This window comes from Oreochromis niloticus, linkage group LG13 (assembly GCF_001858045.2).
Source record: "Oreochromis niloticus isolate F11D_XX linkage group LG13, O_niloticus_UMD_NMBU, whole genome shotgun sequence".
NCBI lineage: Eukaryota > Metazoa > Chordata > Actinopteri > Cichliformes > Cichlidae > Oreochromis > Oreochromis niloticus.
The window spans coordinates 1210255-1237774 of NC_031978.2; the positions used below are offsets into that span (position 1 = coordinate 1210255).

The 27520-nt window shown below is 42.5% G+C and overlaps 2 protein-coding genes across 7 annotated transcripts; both read right to left on the reverse strand.

Annotated features, from left to right (window-relative positions):
• Nucleotides 1-8262: 8262 nt before the first annotated feature.
• Nucleotides 8263-18203, reverse strand: znf365 (zinc finger protein 365). Of its 6 annotated transcripts, none has more exons than XM_005473768.4 (8): nt 18044-18201; nt 17358-17407; nt 16557-17230; nt 16161-16470; nt 15771-15942; nt 15506-15555; nt 14115-14327; nt 8263-8363 (listed from the first exon to the last, which is right to left on the reverse strand). In XM_005473768.4, exons 3-8 carry the CDS (start codon nt 17218-17220, stop codon nt 8279-8281), a joined length of 1494 nt encoding a protein of 497 aa, XP_005473825.2. In that variant the 5' UTR covers nt 17221-17230; nt 17358-17407; nt 18044-18201; the 3' UTR covers nt 8263-8278. The 6 variants fall into 6 exon arrangements, with proteins under 6 accessions (XP_005473825.2, XP_025753207.1, XP_025753208.1 ...); XM_025897422.1 differs by lacking the exon at nt 18044-18201 and adding an exon at nt 17952-17973; XM_025897423.1 differs by lacking the exon at nt 17358-17407 and having other exon boundaries at nt 15506-15552; nt 18044-18203.
• A 1843-nt stretch (nt 18204-20046) lies between these two features.
• On the reverse strand, nt 20047-27455 carry sult6b1 (sulfotransferase family, cytosolic, 6b, member 1). Its single transcript, XM_003455667.4, has 7 exons — nt 27121-27455; nt 25851-25963; nt 23016-23105; nt 22573-22699; nt 21352-21446; nt 21113-21269; nt 20047-20985 (listed from the first exon to the last, which is right to left on the reverse strand). Exons 1-7 carry the CDS (start codon nt 27314-27316, stop codon nt 20858-20860), a joined length of 906 nt encoding a protein of 301 aa, XP_003455715.1. The 5' UTR covers nt 27317-27455; the 3' UTR covers nt 20047-20857.
• Between the last annotated feature and the right edge of the window lie 65 nt (nt 27456-27520).

Genomic DNA, 27520 nt, shown 5'->3' on the forward strand with positions numbered 1-27520 from the left:
GACGCAGGAAGTAACAAAGTACAGATACTGTGTTACTGTATTTCTGCCACCTGTGCTTCACGCTGACTTTCAGGTTGTGTTTCTGAGCCTTTGTGTTTCCATCCTGCTCGTCCTTCTGTCTCGTCTGTGTGTCTTTGTCTTTCTGGGTTTCCTCATCTCGGTCTCCATGTCTCATTTTCACTCTGTCTGCTTCCTTTAGTCACTTCCTGTTTTAATTTGAAAGGCCCAGATTTGTTACAGAGACCCTGATTGTCTTCAGCTGTGTTTTGGACCCCACCTGTTTGTGTCTCTATCGTCTCAGTCTTCTGTTGTTATTTGTTATTAAGTTGCGCTCCTACTCTGTTCCGGATACTTGGATTCCCCGGATCACCGGTCAGTTTTGGACGTGACTTTAGACTTTAGTCTGGACTAAGAATCATTAAAGCTCGTTTAATGTTTATTTCAGTCTCGAGAGTCCTGCATTCGTATCTGCAAAACTTTATTTTCCACACAGCGGTTGATGACAGCTTCAGACACTAAGACAATAAAATCCCAGTCTGTGAGAAACTCAGAAGAATATACGTGAAGACGATTCAGGAGAATCCCCCAAACCATCTAAACAAATAAACAAAAACAAATAAACACGACTTGTGACAAAAACATGGTTTGTGTTTTTGTTTCCTGCCTCTTTGTGGTCATTTTTTAAACTTATTAAATTGTTTGTTTGTTTTTTCCATTGAAGTTATTTTTGTGCCTTTTATTGTTTGGAGTCATTTTTTATTTGTTTGTGATTTTTTAGCTTCTGTGTGTTTATTTTGCATCTATTCCTGACACTGCAACTGACAACATAAAGCACTTTGAAGGGTCTGTTGTGAGTCGATGCTTTAAAAATAAAACTGAAATCAAAGTTATTTGTGCTTTTAGTGTGTGTGTGTGTGTGTGTGTGTGTGTGTGTGTGTGGTAATTTCACAGGTGAATATCTTATGAAAATGTTTCCTGAGACAGATTTCACATAAGAAAAAAAAAATCCAAGATGTTCCCATTTTTTGTCTCTGCAGTTTCCTTCTCTCACCCCAACCAATCACAGCAGATGGCCCCGCCCCTCCCTGAGCCTGGTTCTGCCGGAGGTTTCTTCCTGTTAAAAGGGAGTTTTTCCTTCCCACTGTCGCCAAAGTGCTTGCTCATAGGGGGTCATATGATTGTTGGGTTTTTCTCTGTATGTATTATTGTAGGATCTACCTTACACTTGGTGCTGTCAGCCTTAATCTCGTTAAAATGAAGTTAATGTTATAACTGCATTAACGCGTTAGCAAGGTAACGCCAATCGCCGACATTAACGCTGACAGCTCTATTTACAATATAAAGCACCTTGAGCTGAGTGTTGTGATGATTTGAAGCTGTATGAATAAAACTGAATTTAACTGATGTGTCTCTGACATTTACAAAGTTTTTGTGCTACGACGTCACTTTATGAACATGTTGGTCAGTTTACGGCATGTTTGTAATCAGCATAACTGACCAGTAGATGAATGTCACACGTTGCGTATTGACTGTAATTTACTGTCTTTTTTAGTTACATTCAGCTCAGCTGTGCAGTCGTTATACAGTACTTTTTATTATTTGTATCATTATAGTGATAATCTGTGCGATGCTAGCTCGCACACAGAGCAGCTCTGCAATTCCCTTCATGCTTTTTCGAGGTTACACGGAGCTCCTTGAAATTGGAATTTGAGCTTTGCGCAACAATTTCTCTTTTTAACTTTTGCCAGCATTGGCAGCAGAGCTCTGTGTGACATTTCCAAGATTAACTGGCTGAGGCAGTTGTCGTCCCTGGGGTATCGTATAAATGTCGCTCTCGGGATGACAACTACTTTGCAGTTTCAGGATGTGTGCTGCGCTCTGATCGGGAATCTGCATTTCTAAAGGAGCCCGAACGAAGCTAAGTTTAGGTTTGCGTGCCGTTGTTCCTCAGACACTTCAGCTTGAGTGGATCCAAATGTGTTTTCTGACAGACTTTGGTCCACAGGGTATAGACAGGAAGCTGGATCTGAAGGCAAAAGAATCCCACAGAGAACCTTCACATGCACATGACTCTGGGCTTTACTCTGTAAAAGTAAATGATGGTGGTATTTAGCCCAGAAACAAACTATCTTGATGGACCTTTCTATTTTGGGGGTGATATATGTAATAATACTAACATTACTGTCCTTTTAGGTTCATATCAGTTTTTCATGACTTCTCCTTGGACTCTCGGGATCTGGACCTGATGAAATTTCATGTTATTTCCGTCTGGAGGATTCGCATGGACTCGTTTCTGCCGTATTTTGTGCTTCGGCCCATTTTTGGATGGTCGTTGTCTTTATGGTGGGTCAGCTTATGTTGTTAAAAAGTTCCTGCAGAGTGTATACACACACAAAATCATTTTTCTTTTAACGGTGTTGACTATATAATGAACATCAATGATGTTTGTCCACTTCACAACCATTAGCTACAGTAGCAAGTGCTAAAAAAAGCTACACTCAGAGGGAATGTTGGCTGGAAGCCTGGCACCAAATGTTGGTGAAAAGGAGACCTTTCACATGCTCTAAGTTGTTCTGAGCAGCCACCTAGCCCACATGGTAATAAAAGTCTTTAAGGTTTACCCAGAATGTAATTTTTGAAGTTTTATCTGCCAATTTCTCAGAAAACAGATCAAAGATCTGCGACACCAAAGCCTGTTTCTGTTCATCTACATCACACATGTTAACCTGGTGCACTTTATTCAGACTAATAGATCATCGTGCTGAAGCTCAGACTTAGTGAGATTCTGGATTTAAGTTGGGTTATTTCTGTTTTTTTAGCACTGAAAAACATCAAGAGCACCTCGCGTGAAAGACTACATGGTCTGGAACGATGCTCAGGTTGGTGGTACATGTTAGAAAACATCCATTTGGATGGCAGGACCCAAGGTTTCCCAGCAGGACATGCCCCAAAGTATCACACTACTTCTGGGGTCCAGTTTGGATGCTAAGGGGCCCATTGGTGGAGGACACGGGTGTACATGCAGTTCATACACGATGGACTGTAATGCTCTGTGTATACTGACACCTTTCCATCAGAATCAACGTTACCTGCACTGAGTCTTAACACACAAAGCTACAACACTTAATAGTACTATAGTATTTTTGCTTCCTTTCTTTTGAAATAAAAAAATAAGGTCTAATATTTATCACTTTTATTTTAAAATGCTCCAAAGGTCTGAAAAAGTATAACATTACCTCCTTTTAAATACCTTAAAAATACTTATTTAAAACACTTAAGCAAAAAACAAAACAAAAACAAAACAAAAAACAAAGCTTTAGTTTACAGGTAGTGTTAAAGTACTGAGACCATAAATTCAGACAAATTCCTAAATGCTGGGAAGTGACACCGTCGGTCAGAGGTGCTGCCTCTAAAGTCAGCCTCACGCATGTCTCCTTTGTACCAGCGCAACAACAACAACAACTGTGCTGTGTGTCTGTGCTCCCAGAAATCTGTTATCTGCAGCCCACACGGCCCAGGCACCACGGTTACAATCTGTAGATGCGCTCGGCGATACGGCCGACCGGCCGCTTCACACAGCGTCTTTTTTCTCTAAGCCACGATTTGACGGCGGAGCGCGGAGGACTGAGAGCGCCGTGCGAGTCTCCGCGGTGACGTCAAAGTGCCGTGTTATTGTGTTTACTCTCTCCATGAAAGATCAACACCAGCCTGCAGTATTTACTGACAGGCTGGAGTGCAGTTAGGAACCATAACATAACAAGACATTTAACATTCTGCCGTGGCCTCAGGAGCAACAGCCGGATGGTTTTTCTCAACGCGCAGATGGCGCTGATTTAGGTCAAAAACCAGGAGAAGAAACAGAAATAGAAACAGAAATGCTTCATATGAAGAATTTCTGTTCAGATGGGAGGAAAGCAGACACGTGGTGGACACGATGATCCAATTATTTACTATTTATTAAGCAAAGTGACAGAACAGTGGCTCTGTCAATATTCTATATACATCTTTATTCAACTTTGAAGTGGCTGCTGAATCAAATTGTGAGCTCTGCACTGATTTATTTCAAACTGTCTTCACACCATCAGATGGTGTCAGCGGGGCTGGGAATTTTATATTTTCTTTGCTTATTATACGTTGAAATAATGTTAAGTTCTTCTTATTATTAGTTTGTCTTAGTTGAGTTTCAGTCTAGTTTATGTTTCTTCTGTCTCCTGAGTCGTTTCCTGTCCTCTGTGCAGTCTGACACGTTGTCAAGCTTGTGTTGTCTTGTCCACGTTCTGTTAAGTTTCCTGTTTTACTTTGAAGGGTCTGGTGTTCCATGTTTAGTGTGTTTAGTTTTACGTCTCCTGCTGTTCAGGTTCATTTGTGTCAGCTGTGTTTCCCCAGGTGTTCTCACTTCCCTCATTACCCTCCTGTGTATTTAAGTCTTCTGCCTTCCTCTGTTGAATGTCCTGTACTTCAAGTCACGTGATTATTTTCAAGTGTTGGTTCAGGTTCATTCTGATGGACAGAGTCTCCCACCCCATGCATGTAAATGTTGCTGAACTGCAGAGCTCCTTCAGTGACAGACTGCTGCATCCTCGATGCATGAAGGAGCGTTTCCGCAGGTCCTTCCTCCCTGCAGCTGTCAGACTGTACAATCAGAACTGCTCCCAACAAACACAGATGTTTACATCTGTGCTGTAACTGCAATAAGTTAATTAACCGATTTGCACTACAACCTGGTTTGCCTCTTATCTGTAGTTATTTTTATTTTATTTAATAACTGTACAGTACTCTGTTTATAGTAACCATTGTCCTTAATAAAAAATTGTGTATGTTTCTGTTCTGTGTCCTGTGTACTGTTTGTTTGTATATGTGTCTTTTTGGCTGCTGTTACAACCAAATTTCCCCTTGTGGGACAATTAAAGGATTATTCTATTCTATTCTATTCTATTCTATTCTATTCTATTCTATGTCAGTGTTAGCTTATTCCAGTTCCCAGTTCACCTTTGCTTTTTGTGTTTCTCATCAGCCTGAATAAACGGCTCGCTTTTTGTTAAACCTGTCCTTTGTGTATCTGCTTTTGAGTCCACTCCTCAAACACACCGGCCATCCCGGCCGTAACAGATGGTTTACTTCCTCAGGTGTTGGATCATATATGGTTTATAAAACGTGGACATAACCACTTTCTTACTGTTAGTGTTACTCCAGTTCTGTTTTTTGGATTTTTAAGTGATTATATTTGCTGTATGAAATCTAACACTTGTTCTTTACTGATTTGGGGTCGCTGATGTCATGAATAACACCTGCAGATGTGTCACATGTAAACACGATCCAGATGTTTTCATCTGCGAATGCTTCACTTATTTTGGTATGAAACCAGAAAACCAAGACGACCTATGACACCTGATTCAGTTTGTTGGGCGTGCGTGGATAACTTGATGGTGATGTTTTGCCTCCAGATGCACAATATTCTGGTGATGAAGACTTTGAAGATCCATCTCCTTGGAGCTCATCAGTTACTCACTTAGCCAGAGTTAAATGACTGAGTACGAGATCTGCCAGAGGAAGCAGCTGTCGGCTCAGTGAGAGTAACCTCCTGCCTCCAGGAGCCAAATTTGCTTTTTACAGGCATCACGAAACCGATCTTAATCCAGTGTTGAAATGGATGATGACCTCGTGTGTGGTGTTGTTGTTGAAGGTCTTTGGGGTGCGCTGGGCTGTGAGAGTGATGCAGATGAGTGGAAGCTGTTCGCTGACAGCTCAGAAGCCTAAAATGTGTCCTGCTGCAGTGACTATGAAACTATGCAAACTATAACAATACAGTGAGCGCTGATGGACCGTGTACACGACTGAATACATTTATTGGTATTTTTAAACTCAGCGTCACTGAATCTGGACATGTCAGCTACTCTTCTAGAAAACAGCAGAATTTTTATTTTATGTTTTTCTAAATGCAGAGTGATGAATCAGTTATGACACTGACGCTCCATCAGGAACAACTCAGGGTTCAGTATCTTGCCTAAGGAAACTCTGGCATGCAGACCGAAGAACCACCTCCAACCTTCCAATTAGTAGATGATTTGCTCTGCTCTAATTGGACTATTAATCAGACAAATAAAATCCTTAAATCTCACTCAAACTAGAGCACAGGTTTCTGTTAATGCAGTAAAGCACACAGCAAACCGTAGTACTGGATTAAAAGTCTCCAAAAGTACAGACCAGAGGTTCAGTTGCTGTTGCTGAGGGACTGGATCGCTTTTTGGAGCCTCATGTGGACATTAGAGGAACTGCAGTTTATGAAACGTCAGCATTAGCTTCATGTTTCGAGCCCACGGATCGATGCTTTGACTCACGGCACACCGATCACGTTTACTGTTGTTCACAGTCCACCCTCATGTGAAACCAGCATCTTTACTACGATTCCGTCTTTTTTCAGAGAGTTTTGGACGGACGTGAGAAACAGGACAGCGAGCTCGGCTCATTTTAGCCTCACACAGTATTTCTGTGCTCTGCCTCCGGCTGCTTTGGACATCTTGGACTTGAGAAACAATCATCAGAAAGATGAAAAAAGAAGCAGAGCTGTCATCTGAATCACGTTCATATGTTCTCACAGACAGAGAGGCGGACAGATGAGCCCCCCGGAGTCCCGGGGGGTTGCAATGAGCTGTGGCTAACCGCCGGTTTCTTCCATCCCGACCACTGTGCAAGTTCCCACCATGCCCTGTTCACACACTGGTGTATGGACACAGACCGTATGACGTCACACGATCACAGTAACAACACAAATTTATCTGCATATAAAAAGTTACAATTTATCAATTCATACCTGCAGAAATTCATAAACAGATTTTTCTTCTCCTGTTTCATCTTTTTTTTTAAAGGATTTCCAACAAGTTAAAAAACATTTCCTGGAGTCATCATGTCAGCACCGTCATATGGAAGAAGCTCCCTCCAACAGATCTTCATTTACACTGATCTATAAATCTGTTCATAATAACATTAAAGACATCGATGATACAGAGATAAATAAAACTTTATGTGGACATACGGTGTGGAAAGAGATCATTTTATTCTTAGCATTAGAAATATTATATTTGGTGGCTTTTACGAGTCCCACACTGACAAACAGAAATGTCTAAACCACAGATGAGGCTCATTCAGCCCAATTTGACCTTAAACTCCACTTTTCTGTCTCAGATATCGTGATAGAAGAAGAAAAAAGTGCAATCCCACAAATACATCTCAGGTCTTCGATATGATAACGAAATACTGCTGCAGTAAATGGAAGAAATCTGTCAGCCTGATTGTTTCTGAACTAAATGTTAAGAAATAAATGTGCAAAATTCCTGAAAAACAGTTTAAATTCCCAGATTGTCCTTTAATAATAAAGCAAAGGAAAGTTTTCTTTTCTATGAAAAATATTACTTTTTATTTCAGATAGTGAAAAAGAAGGAACTTTTTATAATCATTTTAATTTTTATCCATTACCTAAAAACTTTGATGAGAATATTTAAAGTATTTTACTACTACTTATTTTAAAATCTGTGCTCTCCCTTCCAGAGCCATGCAGTGGGCCCGGCGGTCCAATTCTGGCCCCCAGGCCATATGTTCAGAACCCCTGGGCTTGTTTTTAATGAAGGAATCATGATATGTGATCTTGACTTATTCCTCGCAAAACAACAGCGTAAAGACATTAAACCTGTTTACAGACTTTACGCCACTCTCTTGTTCATGTCTGTGATTCTGCTGCACGTATGAGTCGCCTGTTTCTAAGCAGTTTGTAATAAAGAGCTGGACTTTGTGGTGTTTACGGCACAAAACCTGTACACAGCGATGAGCAGGCGTGACAGAGCTTTAGAAACCTCTCCTGTCATCTACTGCGAGGATAACAGCCTGAACACTCACAGAACGCATTCTGGGAAATATAAGAATAGCAACCAAAGTAGTGAAGGCGCCGCACCTCCCTGTATTTATGTGAGAAGAGTGACACAGAGTGGCCAGATACGAGTACTACCATAAAAACAGTTGGATAACTACAGGTCGGTTACTTTTGTTAACTTGAACAGAGACTTGGGAGAAGATTTCCAACAGACTTTCATGTTGAAAATGTTACATTCAAGAACACAAAAATCTGCTCATTTTCATCTTTTTCCCACCGTTTTCAGGCTTGCTTGAAATTTATTCTGAATGTGTGCAGCTGGATGTTGGCGATCTGTAAACCACGCTAACTTTGCACTTACCTCTTCTTTTTGCAGGTACATCGTTATTGGGTCCCACCTCGTAATCTTTGAATTCAGGCGTTCCCAGTCCCATTGCCACAGGTGCACCAGGGTCCACAGCTCCAATAAGTCAGCTCAATGAATTTCCTCCCTGATCCGCTGTAAGTGGGTCAGTTGCAAAGCTGAAGTATTTAGGAACCACAGCAGCTCAGCCAGTAAGTGTCAGGCTATGTAGAGTTACAGAGTGAGCTCATCGATTGCTGAGGTCAGTAAAAGTCACCAACCCTCGCTGACTCAGTAACTCTACAGCCGCAGATCTCCTCTGGCTTTAACATCAGCACAAAATCTGTGTTTCATGAGCTTCATGACACGGGTCGTCTTTGTTCCAGTGAAGGGAAATATTAATGGGTTAGTTTTCCAAGAAATTTTGGGCAATTTAATGCTTCCAACATCTCTGCAACAGCATGGCTGTGACAAAGTGAGGCTCATAAAGGCCTGTTTGAGTTTGGTGTGGAAGAACTTTACTGGCCCACCTACAGCCCTGACCTCAGCCCCACCAACACCTTTGGGATGCATGAGAACAAAGACTGTAAGCCTCTTGTACAGCATCAGCATCTGGATTACTCGGCAAAAATCTTTGTAGACACTCTTAATCTTATAGAAAGCATCTCCAGGTGAGTGGAAGCTGTTATAGCAGCAAAGGAGTGACCAACCTCATATTGATGGCTGCGGGTGCACAATGGGAGGTCATAAACCTGCAGGTGTATCACAAACAGCCAGCGGTTGGTATTTTTTAATGTTCTAGAAATCTTGTTTCCTCATATCGAGGGGCTCATTCATCATTATCACTTCTAATGTAGCAATAACTTCATTATGTCATTAATCACAACACTTAAACTTGGACAGCATGAATATGAAGCATGAAACGGACCCCTTCATAAGACTTCTGTTGAATGATCTTTTATAAAAGAAAAACAGACAATAAAACAGCAGATCTCGTCTTGGCGTCATATTTGTTCTTTAATCTTCGATGGCTATCACACATACCGACCGACGGGATTCAACATAAAGTGTTCCAGATCTTCACAGTATTGCATTTTTGCACAGTGTTTTTTTAAGTTTGTGGTTTTTTTTTTTTTGTTGTTTTTTTTTGTTTTTTTACAGACTACAGAGTTCTTGAGTGAAGGCACAAAACTAGAGATTACTTCTGCAAATGAAATCCCTACGGACAAAAGAGAAATAAAAATCAACAGAAATCAAGAATATCAAACAGAACGCTGCTGCTAGAACAGTTTTACGCAAACAGAAAAGCTAACGTCACCTCTACCACCTTACTGCAAGAAAGGCAGAGAGTCATATTCAAACAAACAATACATCAGTTACAATACTTTTCTTTTCTTACACACTTGAACCGCCTCTTGCACATCGATCACCCCAGACATTTCAAAACTCTTTCAAACCTGTGCACGAACCCTGCTGATTGTCCGTTATGCATCCCTCTTCCCATCGAATGACATCCAACAGCGCCAAGAAAAGCTCTCTTGGATGGTTTAGTGCAACTCTCCTTCAAATACCATTAAAATAGACCTCGCTCTGCTACAAAAGTACACATGGTAGTACAAGATAACAGTATTTTATAGGAGTTTTTTGCTACATATGAAGCATGCTTTCACAGTAACACAATAGCTACATATGTAGTAGTAGTAGTAGTGGTAGTAGTAGGGCTGCTTCATGCATCTTCTACCATTTTCCAGATACACAACAGGAAGCAGTTCAGAGTCGAACCCAACGCCCGCACACTTCCAAGAGATCTGCTGTTGTCTGAATAAAAAACCCCAAAACTTAAAGCTAGTAAGTCATCCCTCACCGGCAGACTACACTGGCGTCCACACAGGAAGAGCCCAGCAGTGATGAAGTAACCAGAAACCTCGAGAAACTTCATGAAATTCAGCAACTTGTAGGTGGAGGAACCAGACGTGCACAGAGCCACTGAATGAAAAGAGGCTAAAATACTGAGCAAACTTCAACCGCGAAAAAATCTGGGATGATCCATCCATAGCACGAGGTTAGTCATTAGTAATCTGCTGGGTGGTATCACTCCGTGATACTAAGCTTAATGCCCATCCTTATACCTGCTGGTGTTGCCATTGGGGGCCAAAACTGACGTCACAAATGACAGAAGATTCCACTTTCTAGGAAAAACTTTTCCCATTATAGGATCTTCTACTCCTGTTATACGCACAACAGGTCACATCAAGTTATGGGGTTTTTATATCAACAACAGCAGTGCTCAGTGGTCGGTTTATCCAGATCCATCTGCATCAGGTTTCTCCGAGCAGCGAAATTCAAGAATAGCGTTTCAGGGTCCACAAATCCATTTTTTGACCACAGAACATTAATATCAAAGATATACTCTACATTACTACCAAACTTCTCACATCTCAGTTTGATTCCAATGAAAACACAAACATATAATTGGCTTTAAAAATATCCCAGTAAATCTGAAATTCAAAAAGGGTGCCTGGAAGCTCAATTCTCGAAGATCTGACAAGGTCAATCCGAAGTCAAATTCACACCGACTAACTGGAAAGAAAGAGAGAATAATAGATAATACAGATAGTATTTCATGCTGTAGCGTCTCAGCAGCAGCAGGGTAATATACTTCCATAATTACATGTTTCCAAGACGAATTTGCATGACATAATTGAGGAAATACTAAAATGTTTCCAGAACCTGCAGACACCCTGTTAGACATAAAATGATTTCTATTTGCAAGTCATACAAAAGTCCTGCCAAGTTATAGTACTCTAGGACCACAGCCTCCACTTGATGACATGAAACAGCTCTGTATATAAAATATCAACACCATCAACAAAACCTAAACCGACGACAGCAAAGATACAGTTTACACCAAATACTGCCTTTTTTACATTTACATTCTAACATTAGATGAGTGCAGACATGTAAACGGATCGAGGAATGATTCTGTTAAACAAGCCGTCGTGAGTCGTTAAGAATACTGCAAATGGACGGTACGCATTCACGGCACTGTTAAGTCACTTTGGATGAAAGCGCTGACGCAACGTCATTCGTGTGTGATTGGAGAATCTCCACCCGTTTAAACGTGAAGGAGCGCGAGCTAAAGCCCGAAACGTCGGGACTTGAAGCACGGCATCGTTTCACTGTGAGCTATAAATTAACTCATACATTCGTTAAGTGTGTGGCGTCCTCCAGACCTGGGCCAAACCGCTCCTTCATGTACCTGGACAGCTATATTCAAAAAAGCAAGCCTAGCTTCACCAAAAGCATCTGCACTTGTTGGGAACTATTTTCAACCGTCTCCATTAATGGACGTCGGCTACGCTAACAAGCCCTCGGGTCTTTTTTCAGTTCAGATTGTCTGAAATGGGACAAACCATCCAAAAAGTTGTGCTGTTTGGGTTTTTCTACGTCCACCACACCAGTGATGAAATCCTGCTTTGGCAGCAGATCGGTAAGTTTCTCACAGATGGATAGCATGACAGCTCCTTAGAAGTGAAGCTAAAACATCTTAGAAATGGGCGTCATCGTCTAGGACGTGTGACATCATCTACAGACGTCGCAGTAATGATTCAAGACACGATATCGAGGTCCTGCATTTTGCCCTGGCCTCAATGTTATGATAAGAGACAGCCAACCGAGCAGCTACAGATAATTTTACCCCAACAAGTGTCCACAACCAAAGTCCAGAGGACTGGAGTCGAGATGGTGGTGGCAGCATGTCAGCGCCACATCTCAAACCCACCGCTAAAATATCACTGCCCATTTCTGCAACATTTCGTCCTTATTTGAGTAGAGTAGAAGGAAGCTGTTTCCTCCATTTTTATTTATCACCTGTTGTGATTTTTTCTTTCTATGCATCAAAAGCAGATCCATCTTCGAAGGAAACTCCTCTCAGCTACATGCTGAACATATTTGATCCGGGTCTGGCATCATCGAACTCGTGCCTGTGCTTTAAAAACCAAATCAGTGCTGACAAGGAGGCCTTCACTGAAAATCAACCTTACTCAGAGTCTCCTCTGCCTGGAAAACCTCTGCCAAGGAAGCATCCTAATTGCTCAAACCACCTCAACCACATCACCCTCAGTCTTATTATCACTTTACTCATGGATGAGATTCTGAGATATTAATTTTCCCAGATACGTTCACTGAAGAATCACCTCATTATCCTTGTGTGCCTCTGTGATCCTGGGAACAGCACTGTTTGAGGAAAAACCCTGCGAGTTTTCCAAGGCGAACAGGTCCCAGGTCTGTTTGGTTTTCTTTTCTGAGTAACCTCAATAAAAACTGACAACTAGAAGCGATAAATGTTGCCCAGAAGCTAGCAAAGCCACACCAGGGGTAATGGTGATGGGTGGAGCCCAAAAGAGCTGGAGTTGGGTATCACCTAAAATAGCCACCACTACAATGGCACTGAATTTGGTTCCGTCAAGCACAGAAAAAGGACTGTGGCCATGCAAACTCTTTACATACCAGGACCCTCTCTTGGAAAGGAACAGCCCAGACTATGAGCGGAAAGGGATTTGACCAGACCTTGGAAGCAGCCTTGAAACATGGAACCAGTTGGGCACAGTCCAAAACAGTCACGGCCAGAAACGATAGACAGTGGAGTTGGGTGTACCGTGCAAAGGCAAAGACCCAGGATTCCTCTTGGAATAGTAATAATTTAGCTCCTTGTACCTCCTTCTTCAGCAGAAACCCAAAGTTTCACTCGTGATGGGTTGTTAAGATGTGACTGAACAGACTAAACAAATCTTAAACTATCAAGACGATCCCGGGTGATGGTTTGGCTTAGAAAGCACAGGCAGAGATACGATAGCTTGACTGATCAGGAGTTTTTGAGCGAACCAGGCCAGGATGTGAAGGTCTGACCAGAGGAGAGGACGTGTCATCAGGCATCAAATTCTGTGATCAGACGGGCATTAAATCATAAATCAACAGACGAATATAAAACACGTCTTTGTACCTGAAGATAAAATGAACTATTATACTTAACAGACAGAATCCAGTTCTATGTTTTAATATCGAAGGTTTACCCACTCATACATCCAAAGGAAAAATAACCAAGTGTAACAGTTTACAATGGTCCACTCCAGTTTAATAATCTATGGAAAAGTACCAAAATTACAGCAACACAATGCAAGCAATTAAAAGTGGAATGTGCCTGATGCAAAGAGCTCATGGAGTCATATTTGTTATTGCTTTACGTTGTAAACCCTGTTAGGAGGAAGCAGCCATGATACTCTGTTATCATCTTCAGAATTTTATTATCCAATAGATTTTATGTAAAAGCTGGATGTACTGGGTCAAAAACCAAGCAAGCCGAACCTTTACTGGTCTCATAGCCTTCTTCTTGTCATCAGACTCCGCCCCCTGCTGGCCATTAGAAAGAATGCAGGTTTAAGGCACTTCCACACTGGCACCACTTCTCAGACCTGGAAGCTACGTCCATCTTTTATATATAGTTTTCCCTCCATTATTATTAGAGACCACATGTCATTTATGGAGTTTTCAGGAGGAGAAGCAATAAAGTATGAATATCTAAATATTTTTAAATAATTTGCCAGATACAAAAATAATCCTTTTTAAAATCTTTTTAGAAAATTTGGTCTAAATTTGCAATGATGCAAAAATAGTTAGTACTGTTTAATATTTGTTATTTTGGACACACCCTCCTGTGAGTTTGTAAGCTCAAGTCAGACTAACAAATCCAGCTTTACGATGAGAAGTGGTGTAAAACAAGTCTGATGCTGATGGGAGCATGTGCTACTTTTCCATAGGTTAACGTACTGGAATGAAGTCATTGTGTAATAAAGTCTTGCCCCCGACACCCCTCCCTCTGGTCTTTCTCTGCTGGTCTAGGTCTCGTACCCAGTGGACCGGCGCCGCTGATGGTTCCAGATGTCGTCTCTGTGTTCAGGCCGGCAGAACAGCCGGGATGACTGAGCTAGGCGCTCCTGGTGTTCCCGCTCCCGATCTCGGTCTCCGCCTGGTTTTGAGGACAGAGGACGTCCGCCGAACTGGGACGAGGACTGAGTTCTGCTGTCAGCAAGACCAGACGAGGACAGCTGACCTCCTGCTGACCTGGAGACGTAATTCAGACATGAACAAACAAACAAGAGGAGGCTGTCATTTTAACTTCATATGATGGAAAAATTCACTCCACAGATAGAATTTTACACAGCAGGAGTGGGTAGCCAGTCACACTGATGATAAACCAGATCTGTCCCTGGTTGGTGTCCAGCCTGGAGATCATCAGCACCTCAAATGCTGCCTTTTCACCTGCATCACTGACGATCTTTTGAAGCTCAACAAACATTTATGAGCTTGACACGAAACAAGAAAGCAAAATGCACCAAATATCCTTTTATGTTCAGCAACTTTACATCGAAGAACCAAGAGTAACCCAATCAGGTAAGACATGAAAACGTCTCTGAGCACTTTTTAAAATGACAAACTTCCATCTAACTGCAAAAACAGACAGAACCTGCTGTTTTTATGGACACGCTGGACCGAAAAGCTGGTCTCACACGAGGAATAAAGTTCAACAAGAAGATAAACAGCATCTGACCTGAGCACACACAGAGAGCCTGGTAATCCCTCTGCAGTCACTGAGCGAAAGCACAAAGCATCCCATGTCGAGCCATGAATTAAACATGAGAACACCACAGAGAAACCCGACAGATGACACGAGAAAGCTCCTGAATGATTTACCACCAACTCCGTCACCTTTTGACTTTGATTTAGACCAACGGCAGCAGATTACCTGCTCTGTTAGAGGCCGGTCCTGCTGAGCAACAAACCTTTTTACAACTACACCTCATCGGTTATTGACGACTTTCCTCCCTCTCAGCTCAAATTCAAATGATTTGCAATAAAAAGCCAAGAGAAAAAGGAAAAAGCTGCTGCAATGCTGCACTTACAGAGGAACACATATGAATTCAAATCTATTTTATTTATATAACACAAATTCACAACAACAGTCACCTGAGGGCGCTTTATAATGTAAGAATACAGAGAAGACCGTAACAATCAGACAACCCTGTATGAGTAAACACTTGGTAACAGGAAGAACCCTCCTGTAGAACCAGGCTCAGAGAAGAGCAGTCAGAGTTTAATGAGATTTTAAATCCTAAATGTTTTAGCAGTATTTTCAACCTGTTTGTGTCCAGTTAACACTTTAATATTTTGCATTTAGTTGTTTTCGGTCTGAAAATTTGCTGGCATTAATACTAATATTGTTCATTTAATGATGGACTCACCTGCTCTTAGTTATTCTGTGAGGGCCGTTATCAGTTTTCTGCTGGTGCTGCTGAGGTCACAAAAAATCACAAGAATCAGGCTTTCATCAGAGCAACAATCCACCACAGAAAAACATCATATCACTGGAAAAGTCAGGATTAATTCAATCTGTCCGTGTAAAAGGTAAAAGCAGCTAGAAAAAAAACAAACATAAAATGACATAAAGAAACACAAAGACTTACAAAACAACCAGAATAAATAAATGAATAAAAACCTTGAGAGTACCTTGTAGTGGTTGCACTGTGGCGGACTACCGTTGACCTGGTAATACTCCACCAGCCTCTCGGCCAGAGCGATACGTCTCAGCAGATTCTCGATGAAGCGCTGGATTCGAACTTTGCCGCACGTCTCCTGGCGAACTGCCGCCTCCAGAAACTTCTGGATGGTTAACACTTCCCTGCAAAGCAAAAATCACCCAATTCATAACTTAAACAAATACACCGTTCACCCTCAGCTATGCAAGAGAGGCAGAAGGGAAATAAAGGGCTGCACCTTGAGATCCTGTCCATGAATATCATAAGCAGGATCAGAGACAAGGAGCAACCCTGGCGGAGTCCAGCACCATCCACCTGGCGCATCCTCCAGACCACATCAGTGACATCCTGCCTGCCTCACCTCTCTCGCCGCTCCAGCTCGTTCTCTGAGGCGTTGAGCTGCTCCCTCAGCGCGGCAATCACCATGACAGCCACATCCACCTGTCGGCTAAGCGACCTCTCCTTGTCTGCAACTTCCTGCCTCTCCTGGGCCAGATGCTGCGAGTGAGCACGCTCACACAGGAGCTCCGTGTCGGTCTGAGCCAGCTCGGTGCTCACCCTGGCCAGCCGGCGCTGCATGGTGCTATCAGCCACCCGCAGGATGCTGGCCAGCCGCTGCCGCACTGCGGCCGAGGCTGCTGCTGTCTCCAAACCGGAGTAGGAGTTCTGCTCTGGTAGGTGCAAACAAGACGAGACGTTACTGCAGAAAAAAAACAGATGTACTCTGATACTGTAACACTCTGCTCCTGAAACCCACCAGTCAGATCCAGATCCAGGTCCAGATCTGGGTCCGGTGGAGGGCCAAGAGGAGCTGGAGGCGGGAAGAGGAGGTGATGGTGGTTGATGTGGTGATGGTCTGACTTTTTTGAGGTTTTCAAATCCTCCTCATTTCTACTTCCACTTCTCTCTTCACCCTCATCGTCCTCCTCCTCCTCGTCCTCTTCCACATCTTCGTCTTCTGTCCCCAGATCGATTTCCTCATCCTCCTCCTCGTCCTCCTCCGCCTGCGTCCCTACCCCAACGCTCTGGGTGCGCCTCCTCGCAGACCCATATGAGTGGAGGTATCCGCTGTCTCTGCTGTCGCTGAGGGAGCGGACATGAGGCGGCCTCCCTGTACTTTGCTGCCCCCTACGCGTCGGGAGGCTCATGTCGTGCCACGGGATAGCTGCCGTCAGCGGGTCGGGGAGCTTCCCGGTGATGCTGAACCCTCCAGTGACCATGTCTGGTGAGCGATACGAGTGGCGGTACTCGAGGTGAGCGCGGAGGGAAGCCAAACTGCGAAAACGCTCCTGCTCACCACAGCGGGGACAGCGGAAGGGGAGGTCACAGGGAGTGACAGCGTCCACAATCGCACCGCAGGCCTGGCCGTTCCTCTCTAAAAGGAAGGATCCAGAACCTCGGGAACACAACTTCTGCTGCATCACTTTACACCTGAGAAGTACAGAAGGGATTAGTGCTGAAAGACTGAAGACACCTGTAGACGCTTGTAGTGGACTACAGGCTCCATAGACTCCCAGGTTAAAATGTCCAACTTTACAGCAGAAACAAACTTGTTTACCTTTAGGGTGTCTAGAGATAACCCTGCCTGACCTCATCTGTCCATCACCACTGCAAACAAGAAGGGGCTCAGATCAGACCCCTGATGTAAACCCACCTGTTAGCCCTTCACACACCCCGCCTCATACATATCCTGCACCACCTTCACATACCTGACAGTCTATCGTATGCTTTCTGTAGATCCACAAAGACACAGTACAACATCAAATCCAGGAGTCGTTTCAATTCATTTATTTAATTTACTTAAATGTACATTGCATTTCTTTTTTTTTTTTTTTTTAAATAAAAAGACAAAAAAAAAAGATTGTTATGAGCGATGAAAGCCTCATTTTACACAGCTTATGTGTTTTGTTTTGGGGTTTTTGAAACACACATATACATAGTCATGTACACCTGGGCTAATGTTAACTTGCCGTTACCTTAGAGAATTATTGTGTTTATAGTTAATCTAGACTGAGAATATGTGATTTTAAGTGAGCCCGGACCGGCTGAGCACAAACGGAGAGGACTTTTTTTCCCCCCTCAGACTCCGTTTGATCCCGAGTCTGAACAACAGGTACCTGTCGTTATCACCCAGCTGCACCGTTAGCTTTACCTGGCTGCAGCTGCTAGCCTAGCCTAGCCAAGCGGGTTAGCAGAGACCGAAACAATCGCTGAATCACGGCGGAAGGATTTAAACTCTCTTACCGCGCGCAGCTTTAACGGCTGGCTTTAGATGACACTCCCAGATTACCCGTTACTGTCTGAAGGAGTCCGCTCGCAGCCCGACGCAAACAGCAGCCTGCATGATGTCATTCATTCAGGACACACAGGACCAGACAGCAAGCTAGCAGCGCCGCTGACCAGCCACATCCGGGAAAACGTTTCAAAATAAGATTAAATAGTCACTTCCGTCCAGGGTGCGGGCGAAATTGTTGGTTTTGTTCATTTATTTGTATTCGAGGTTTTTATTCTTTCCTTATTATTTTTTTCTTTTTCGTTTTAAACTTATTTATTAGGATTTTTCCTCTCTTTTACTTTTACTGCGGTGATATGACTGCTCAGGAAAAACATCAAAGCTGAGGTTGGGATGATGACGCATCACCACCAACGCTGAGACTGACAGGCAGGACTGTGAAAGATGGTGCAGTAATCTCTGCACGAACGACTGAGGAACTTTTTCCACCAAGTTGTAAGACTGTTGATCTCTGGCGCTGCTCTGGAGCCTCTGAAATGTTCACTCTCTGCCTGAACATTTTCTTGTTTATAATTAAAAAAAAGATTTTCTTATAATACTGTAAATATCTTTTCTGTTCTGTTGCTTTTGTGTCTTCACTCTTTTTGGTTTTCAGGTCTCGCTGGACTTGGGTGCAAATGTTCGTTTCATGTGAATGCATGTGTAAGAATGACAATAAAAATCCTTGAATTTGTCTTATTTAAAATTTTACTCATTTTTACTTTTTGTTATGTTTTATTTGTGCCCTATTGAGCTATCTTAATTTTTTAGAAAAACAGCTTTTTATTATTTTATAATATTTTTTATTAAGCTATTTTATTAGCTTTTTTTGGCTGCTGTAATACAATATCTTAACTTCTGGGGATAGATATCATTTTTGTTTCTTTTTACATACTTTATCTCAAAAGTGGAAACTTCCTTTGTAACAGCAGTTACTTTAAACACAACATTAAAAACAAATAATAATGATTGCATCATTATAGCGCTTTTCTAGACCCTCAAAGCGCTTTACAATTCCACTATTCAGTCACTCTCACATTCACACACCGGTGGAGGCAAGCTACAGTTGTAGCCACAGACTGACAGAAGCGAGGCTGTCATATCGCGCCATCGGCCCCTCTGGCCAACATTAGTAGGTGGTGGGTGAAGTGTCTTGCCCAAGGACACAACGACCAGGACAGACAGAGCTGGGGATTGAACCGGCAACCTTCCAGTTACAAGATGAGCTTCCCAACCCCCTGAACCATGGTCGCCCCATAAATAGCTTAAAGGTACAGTGTGTAGAATTTTTCACCACTAGATGTCAGTAGATTGCAGGTTGCAATCAAGTGAATTCTGTTTTCTTATTTCTCCCAATTCAAGTGTATTATTCCAGCTATGGTGGCTGTTATAGGACAAACAGGCTTTTCTCAGCCATAGATAAAAAAAACATTACCATCAGATTATATCCCATAACAGCCACAGCTGGCTGGTATGTTTCTACTACAGTTTGTATAAGAAATACTTTTCATACACATTACATTTGAACATATTTGAATAATATCATCACTTAGCAAAAGATCAGGAAATAAAAAAAGAATATGGCCAATTAAATTACTACACTGGAGTCTCACATTAGCTGCATGAGCATACTGTATGCAACCAAAACCAGCTTTTTTTGTTGTTGTTTAGCTGGCTCTTGTCTACTAGCTGTCCACACCTACATGTTTTTAATAGATTACTTATAAATTTATGGAATTGGATCAGTTTGTTGGATAATTTAATTACACACTGTTCCATGTACATTTATGGATCCAGTACACTTTTTTTAAAAGACAAAATAACCAGAGAAAGTACTGACTGTGCCTTTAATTAAGATTAAAAAACTAAACTTTTGAGATTTAAGATTAAAGTCATTCCAACTTCCTTACAAACATTCAGATGTCCCCCGAGAGTAAACTTTAAAATTGTTTTATCATAAAAAACCCCAACAGAGTCTAGACAAAAGAGATTTATTGTTTATTGCAATGATATCTTCCAGCCATGTGCTGTTTGTAATAATGTACATGTAACTCAAACAGTGATTTACAGTATTGTTTGATTGGCACAGAATCAGCTACAGGAGTGTTTCCTGAACTGCACCATCATGGTTTCAGGTAGCTGCCGGTAGAACGAGTGTGCTCATTTGGTTTCAAACCATCAGGACTACACCAAAGAGTTAGTTTTCCTTATTTCCAGGTCTAATGATGGATGTTCATATTAAACTTGACCAGAGTTTTAAATAATGAGGTACAATAATCCCCCTTAGTCAAAAGTTCAGGCTGCAGACTGCTATCAACACTCAGTTTGTCACAGTTTTTCAGTTTTTTCTACTCTTGGATCTGTATGATGTCAAAAAGAGGTCATCTGAGGCACAGGAGCCCCACCCCCATCTGATGTTCAAACTCAGAAGTGGGAGGGGCTAATATAGCTTGAGTACTGGTGCTGTGAAGTAATGCAAAGTTATTCCAGTCCAAGGATAGAAATATGGAGCTGGACATGAGCAGAATAGGTTCTAATCACAACACAGTCAGACTTCGGTTGAAACTAGATTCACAGATTGGAGTTAAAATGCTTGAATCATGAGATCGGTTTTCCCTCCTCCTATCCCTTTTGTTTTTCTTCTTATTTTACTTGAGATTTTAACAGTAGGACTTCGGGCCGTGAACTAACCCTCCTCCACTAATTTAAGTTTAACAATATTAAAGGTAAACCCACATAAAGATGCCTTTCCCAAAAGCTCTCGTGTGTCTTCCTTGGTCTTCCTCCTACTGACAGTGCGCTTGGTAGTTAAGTTTGGCTCCTATCTTGGTCCCTGCCAGACGTTTGTTGAAGACCTCGTCCATCTCTCGGCTCTGCTCTGGTGTGAAATGATTCTTCCAGTCTCCAACCTCACCTTCGCAGGGAAACAAACATCACAAAGTGAAACAACTGCATTTGGATTCCACCTGAGGATGGATTAGAGGTTGGCTAAGTATCACAGTACTATGCATTTCTCATTTGCTTGGCTACTTTCTGGGCACCTTTCCTGAAGAAGACATTCCCCATATTGCCGTGAGAGCTGGCAGAGCTCTCCTTCATGGCTTTAAAGGTGCTCGCGTCTGCGATCTGCTGCACCTGAGCATCCGTCAGGCTGAAGCCGTAGAAGCTGGAGACCTTACGGATGCTCTCGCTCAGGTCCTACGGGAAACAGAAGAATCATTACAGCACATTACCACAAACCCTGAGGTGTCTAACTGTTCCATGTCAGACGCAGCTTTACCTGCTTCATCTCTTCATACGTAACGACCATGACATTGGGGTCGTCCATCTTCTTCTCCCAACCTAAGGCGTGGTCAAAGTATGACCCCCAGGCAACTACACACAAACAATGGCAAAAAAATCATTAAATCACAAAGTAAGCAAGATGTCCAGGTTAGAAGATGGCGCCCAAAATCGAAGCCACTCTTTCCCATCCTTACTTAGAAATGCTTCTGTAATTCTAGTCTTAAAATTTAAAATCAAATTTTATAGATTTTTTAATGTGAATAATTTATATATGTTATATCAGAATATCTTAAGAGACGTGTGATTTCCAGTTCTAGGTTCTAATGAATTAATCATAAACGATTTGAATTTATTAAATCATTTTTTTACCAAAAACATATTGTCAGGGTACTTCTCAGTGTTGACGATGGCCTCAATCCAAAATCAATAATCTGATTCATTCTAACACTTCAAAAATTGTTTTTTTTAGGAAGCTTTCCAAATAATTTTCAGGACCTAAATGTAACCAAATTATTACTTAACCAATTTTTAACACCTAAAGTTGAACGAGATATTTTTAGCATCCAAAGCTAACTGAGTAATTTTAGCACCTTTGTAGCAAACCCAGTACTGTTATGTGATAAACCTGATGGAGTAGTCTCTGGTGTCTAAAGCTAACCAAGGACTTTTTTTAAATACACTCTTGGCAGTAACTTGAAATCTTTGCCACTCGTTGATAGTTTTCTTTACAGTCAGAAGAATTTATTTAAATTTTTTTTTACTCTTTTAAATCCAATTTCAGAATCACAGAAACTCACAGTCTTGGACTGAGTGATTCTTCTGTACTTTTTCTCTTTTAATAAACGTTATAAATCTCTTACTTTCAGGTAGTTTCATGGTATCTGTGTTTATTATACTCTGACAAGCCTCTCTGTGCTCAGTACAGGCCTGATAAGCATCTTAACTCCCTTTTTATTGCTGTGCTGGCATAGTAAACTCACTAAGTGGGACAACAGCAGCTCTTTGCCCCACTTGGACCGATCCAGCATTTCCACTGTGACCCTGCTGAGTCAGCACTATGTGCTGTTTGTGAGGCTACAAATGCAGCAAAGCCCAGGATTATGAAGCCAAATCAGAGAGTGAAACAAAAGCTGGTATTTTTGTGGTCGAGGTTTGGACCACAGTGTGTCCAGCATTCCTCACATTAATAAGTATTATGCTCGGTTTGTTTGCTCACCTTCTCCACTCATGAACTGGGAGTAGAAGGTGTCCCAGGACTTTGCGGATGGGAGCGCCGGGTTGCTGTTGGAGAAATGATAGAAGGAGACCATTGTGTCCTTAGGGTTTCTGAAGACCACCAGAATCTGTGCAAGAAAAACACACAAATTAGATTTTACTGAACAGAAAGACAGGAACAACAACTACAACCACTCTGAACATCGGACACATTTTTCCTTAAAGCAGGGTTGCAGCGTCGTTCTGTTCTTTTTCTTACACAGTTTTACTGCAGCAAACCTCGCTGCCTTTTCTGTCACCAACCAAGCAGCTAAATCCTGGGGTTACATTTGGAAAAGCTGCAGTTTGTTGTGGGAACGAGACCTTGATTTTTACACCACACTGAGAGACGCTTGTTGCAGCAGAATGCAGCTGAACGTCTCCTGCAGAGCTCGTGAAACTCACCTTAGTCTTCTTTTCATAGAAGGAAGCAGGGATGTTGTTGGGGTGAAGGTGAGTCCCCAGAAATCTTGGAGAAGGAGCTTCATCCACTTTCTGAGGGTGGACACAACATACCATATTTAGCCCAACACTTTATGACATGCACTTTCCTAGAGTCTTGTTTTTGTGGTGAAAGCAGGGAAGGCTTTGCTTGTGCAAACACTTTGGCCCAGGGTGAGGCTTTCCAGGAACCCAGTTTACCAAAGGACCGGCACTTGGCTGCAGCTTCACATTCTGTGGATCGAATCAGTCTGCTTAAAGGGAATTTGCAGAATTTCCAGACTTTCCTTTTAAGGATTTTGCTTCCTGTGCTGTAATTTGTCAGGATTGTAACGCTACAGGGTTCAACTCATGATGAATGGCAGTCTGCACATTTCTGACTGAACAGCTGCAACACGTCCAGACGTGCCTTTTCTTTCAAACAGGAAGTAAAAAAGCGCCTTCAGGGAATCACATCTGCTCCTCAGTGAGCCAATCAGCTGCATTTCTCAGAGTCAAACCACAAAAATGCTGAACTCTGTTGACTTTGTTGACTGCTGAGGATTTAGTCCTAATATATTCATCATTTAGGTTCAAGTATCTTTGATTTATTTCCAGCTAAACAGAATTTAAGGTTTTGGAAAATTATGAGGAAAATGCTGTCAATCCAAACAGGAACAAACACAAAGCAGCTGAAGTGAGTTCACCTGCAGTCAAGCTGTAAACACAAACGTTTAAACGGAGGTTTCAGGATTTATTCATTTAAAATAATCACTCCAAAAACTGGTTACAGTTAAGTTGACGTGCTTGGATCCAACTTTTCACTATGACTTCACACAAATATATTAGTTCTTCTACTTTAGGCAGGAGCGTGTGATGTAACTGTACTATTTAACATGCAGGTATTAAACAGGTTTTACTGGTTTTGCCTCCTCGGGCGACTCTGGGATCAAATCAGTGCTGTCAGAAGAAACTAAAGAAAAAGCCTCCATACTGGTTGCATGTATTCACTATTTTATACATTTGTGATGAACTTGATGAAAACTAGACGCACAAACATATGAATATATGCAAAATCAAACTCTATAAAAAAGAAGAAGAAGCTCTGCAGCTGAAAGTAAACAGGACATGAACTGTGTATGAATCAGCCTTTTAAATGGGAGCAGACAAACCAATTTCCTGAAGAAAGCGAAGACTGAAAATCTATTTTGTCCTGTTTTTACAGAGACATGATCGTCATCTCAGGGTCAGATTTGGACCTTTTATCTCATGAAATCTGCAGTTTTGAAGCAACTCACAGACATTCAGTGACTTTAAAGCATAGGTGTCAAACTCTGGCCCGCGGGCCAAATTTGGCCCGCAGCCTAATTACATTTTGCCCGCGAAGCCATGCCAAATTACTATTAGAGCTGGCCTACTGGTATTATACAGCTAATATATATCGTTTAGTATTAAACTTTGTTTGTTCCATATTCAGTTTTTCAGCAAAACTTGTTTGAGTCCATAAGAAAAGATTCATTCTTATATCTGGAGGAAGATTGTTTTTTCAATAAATATTAATGTTAACCCGCGACTTTGTTCCAGTTTTGAATTTTGGCCCACTGTGTATTTGAGTTTGACACCCCTGGTTTAAAGGATCGCTGCGAGGAGCCTGACAGGAATCCAGCTGTGGATCTGCAGGGACCTCGTCAGTACTTTGTCAGGGTGTTCTTTTAATCATTAAATTGAATGAACAAGGCTCAGCCAATAGCAGCAGCTGATGCAATGTGATCTTATTTTAGTGCATATCTTACAGAAAACAGTGCTTTCAGGGTTACGTTCCAGTAGGCCCAGTACGATATAAACGCAGATTATTCTGAAGTGGGAATCATGCAAAGCCACCGTAGTGGAGCCTAAGAGTAAAAATGAGCTCACATTAAAGAAGTTAGAACGAGAGGAAAATGCAGTTGTGTAGTTTCTGGGTTTGAATGACATCTTTCCTTCCATCAGAAGGTAACAAGTGTAAACTGTATGGAAAGATTCAATGAGTCCCCTGAAGCAAAGCCTTCCAGTTTCTTAAACCACACCTGTTTGTCATATAGCTAACAGCACCCCACACACCAGTGCCTCAGTGGTGGATGTGTCGCCGCGCCCACTCTAGATGGTATCTGGTGTTCGTGACTGCACAGGAGCCGGCGTGTCACGCAAACACAGAGACGCTTTATCTCCATCTGTCTGCACGCCTCAACCTTTCACCTGTACAGCACACCTGCAGACAGCAGGCTGGCTTCTAACAATAACCACAATATCAATGACTGATATTTAGTGTCTCGTATGCATTGTATAACACACACATGCTCCCCTTATCGAATGTGCACTGTCACAGTGGACGTATACATATCCTTTCCTGCAGCTGGTCTCTGCGTTCAGTTTTGGATGTAATGAATGAAAAGCTGCTGGGCTGAGGTCAGGTGACTGACTTACCTACATGCATGTACCCGGCACTGTGTGCGCCGCTGCCTGTACAGCACACATTAGTGCTGTACATACATATATGTCACACAGGGCCATTAATCACAGAGGTTCTCTATGAGCTATGGTGAGCTCCTTTAATTCACAGACACACACACACACACACACACACACACACACACACACACACACACACACACACACACACACACACACACACACACACACACACACACACACACACACACACACACACACACACACACACACACACACACACAAACAGACACACACACACACAAACAGACACACACAAACAGACACACACACACACAAACAGACACACACACACACACACACAGACTCTACCTTTAAATTTTCTGGTCCATAAAACTCCATCAGCGGCGGGATTTTGCTTTCCGACTTCACCCCTGTAGCCGCTGCGATGATCTTCCTCATCACCCCGACCATCCAGTTGAAACCTGCACGCACACACACACACACACACACACACGTGCGGTTGTGGTATCATTGCAGAGATTACACAGATAAAAGGCCTTTCATGAACCTCGGTGGAAAGATGGAGCTGAACTCTTTGAATTTCGGTGCTGTTTCCTCACATTTGCACAGCGTGACACTGGCTTTGGTGGAGCGTGCCTCATGCTTCCAGCACTTTTAATCATTTGTTTCTTGCAGCTTGCATTTTGCAGACCTGTGGTGAAGCCACATGCTCATTGGCTAATGCCTTGTCAGTCATAAGCTGTTAGCCAATGAGAATATATTGGATAATCCTCCTTTCTGACACTTGAATGACCAAAATTAGCCACATTTTACTAACTGAGCTAAATTGTTTTGTTCATGACCTGACAGTGTTTTTCAGAGCTCCCAGCAGAGGGAGGTTTTCCTGTGCGCCTCTGTGGGACTGGAAGTCTTTTTGCAGACACAGCTATCACCCGCTGATGGATTTTAAAGGCCTCCAATGGTGGATGTTCACATTAAACATGAGTTTAATGGGTTAGGGTTAGGTAAACTGCTTTTATACTCAAAGATCTGCATGATGTCACAGAGAGGGGGTATCCCTTTGGTCATCTGAGGAAAAGCATCATTTCTGAGCTGTGAGTCATCGGAGGCTGTCAGAGCTGTCTACTGAGGTGGAAATAAGCCGAGCAAGTCCAGAACATGAACTGTGGCTTCCCCGTTTTGCCCGGATTTTTGTGTCGTGTTTGTTTTTTGTGCTCTGATTTCAGACTCGTCACTTCCTGTTTTCACGAGTTTCCCGCTGTTGTGATCATTGCCCTGCTGTCTGTCTCTGTTGTACAACAGTTTTCCCTGTTGGATTTGTTTGCTTGCTCTGATTAATATCCGGCGTGCTGAACCTTTCCTCGCCTTTTTAATCATCTCCGAGTTGTCGGCTCATGATTTACTGTCGTGCACTCTTGAGTGACTCTGGCTGTTTTTAGTTTTGCTGCAGCGTTAAGAGTTCAGGGATGGCACCTAGAAAGCTTATAGGTCAGAGGTCACACGGTCTGATGGAGTTTAAACACGACTAAAAACAGGTTGGTGTTTTTAAATGAAAGCAGAGAAGGCTCTCATCTTCAGCTCATTAACAGATCCTTGTGACTCGATCAGCATTACTCACCACATTTGGGGTAAGCCACCAGCATGATGTCATCCTCTCTGGCCTGCATCTTCTCCAGACACTTTAAATGCTCCTCGGGAGACAGGAGGGTCGAGTACAGCACACCATTGTATCTGTACAGCTTCTCCTCGTCGCTGATCTCCTTCGCCTTCAGCATCTTGGCCTGCAGTGGGCCCACCGGTTCCTCGCCGCTCATCCTGACTTACGCACGGAGCACAAACTCAAAGAGGAAGGAAACTCGGGAGAAGCTGCAGACGCTGCCGGAGCTGAAAGTGAGAAAGAAGAACTGAGACACAGAGGAAAAAGGGTGTGTGTGTGTGTGTAGCAACAACAGGAGGAGGAGGAGGAAGAGGAGGAGGCATCAAGCACCTCCTCCTCCACACACACACATGCAAATATG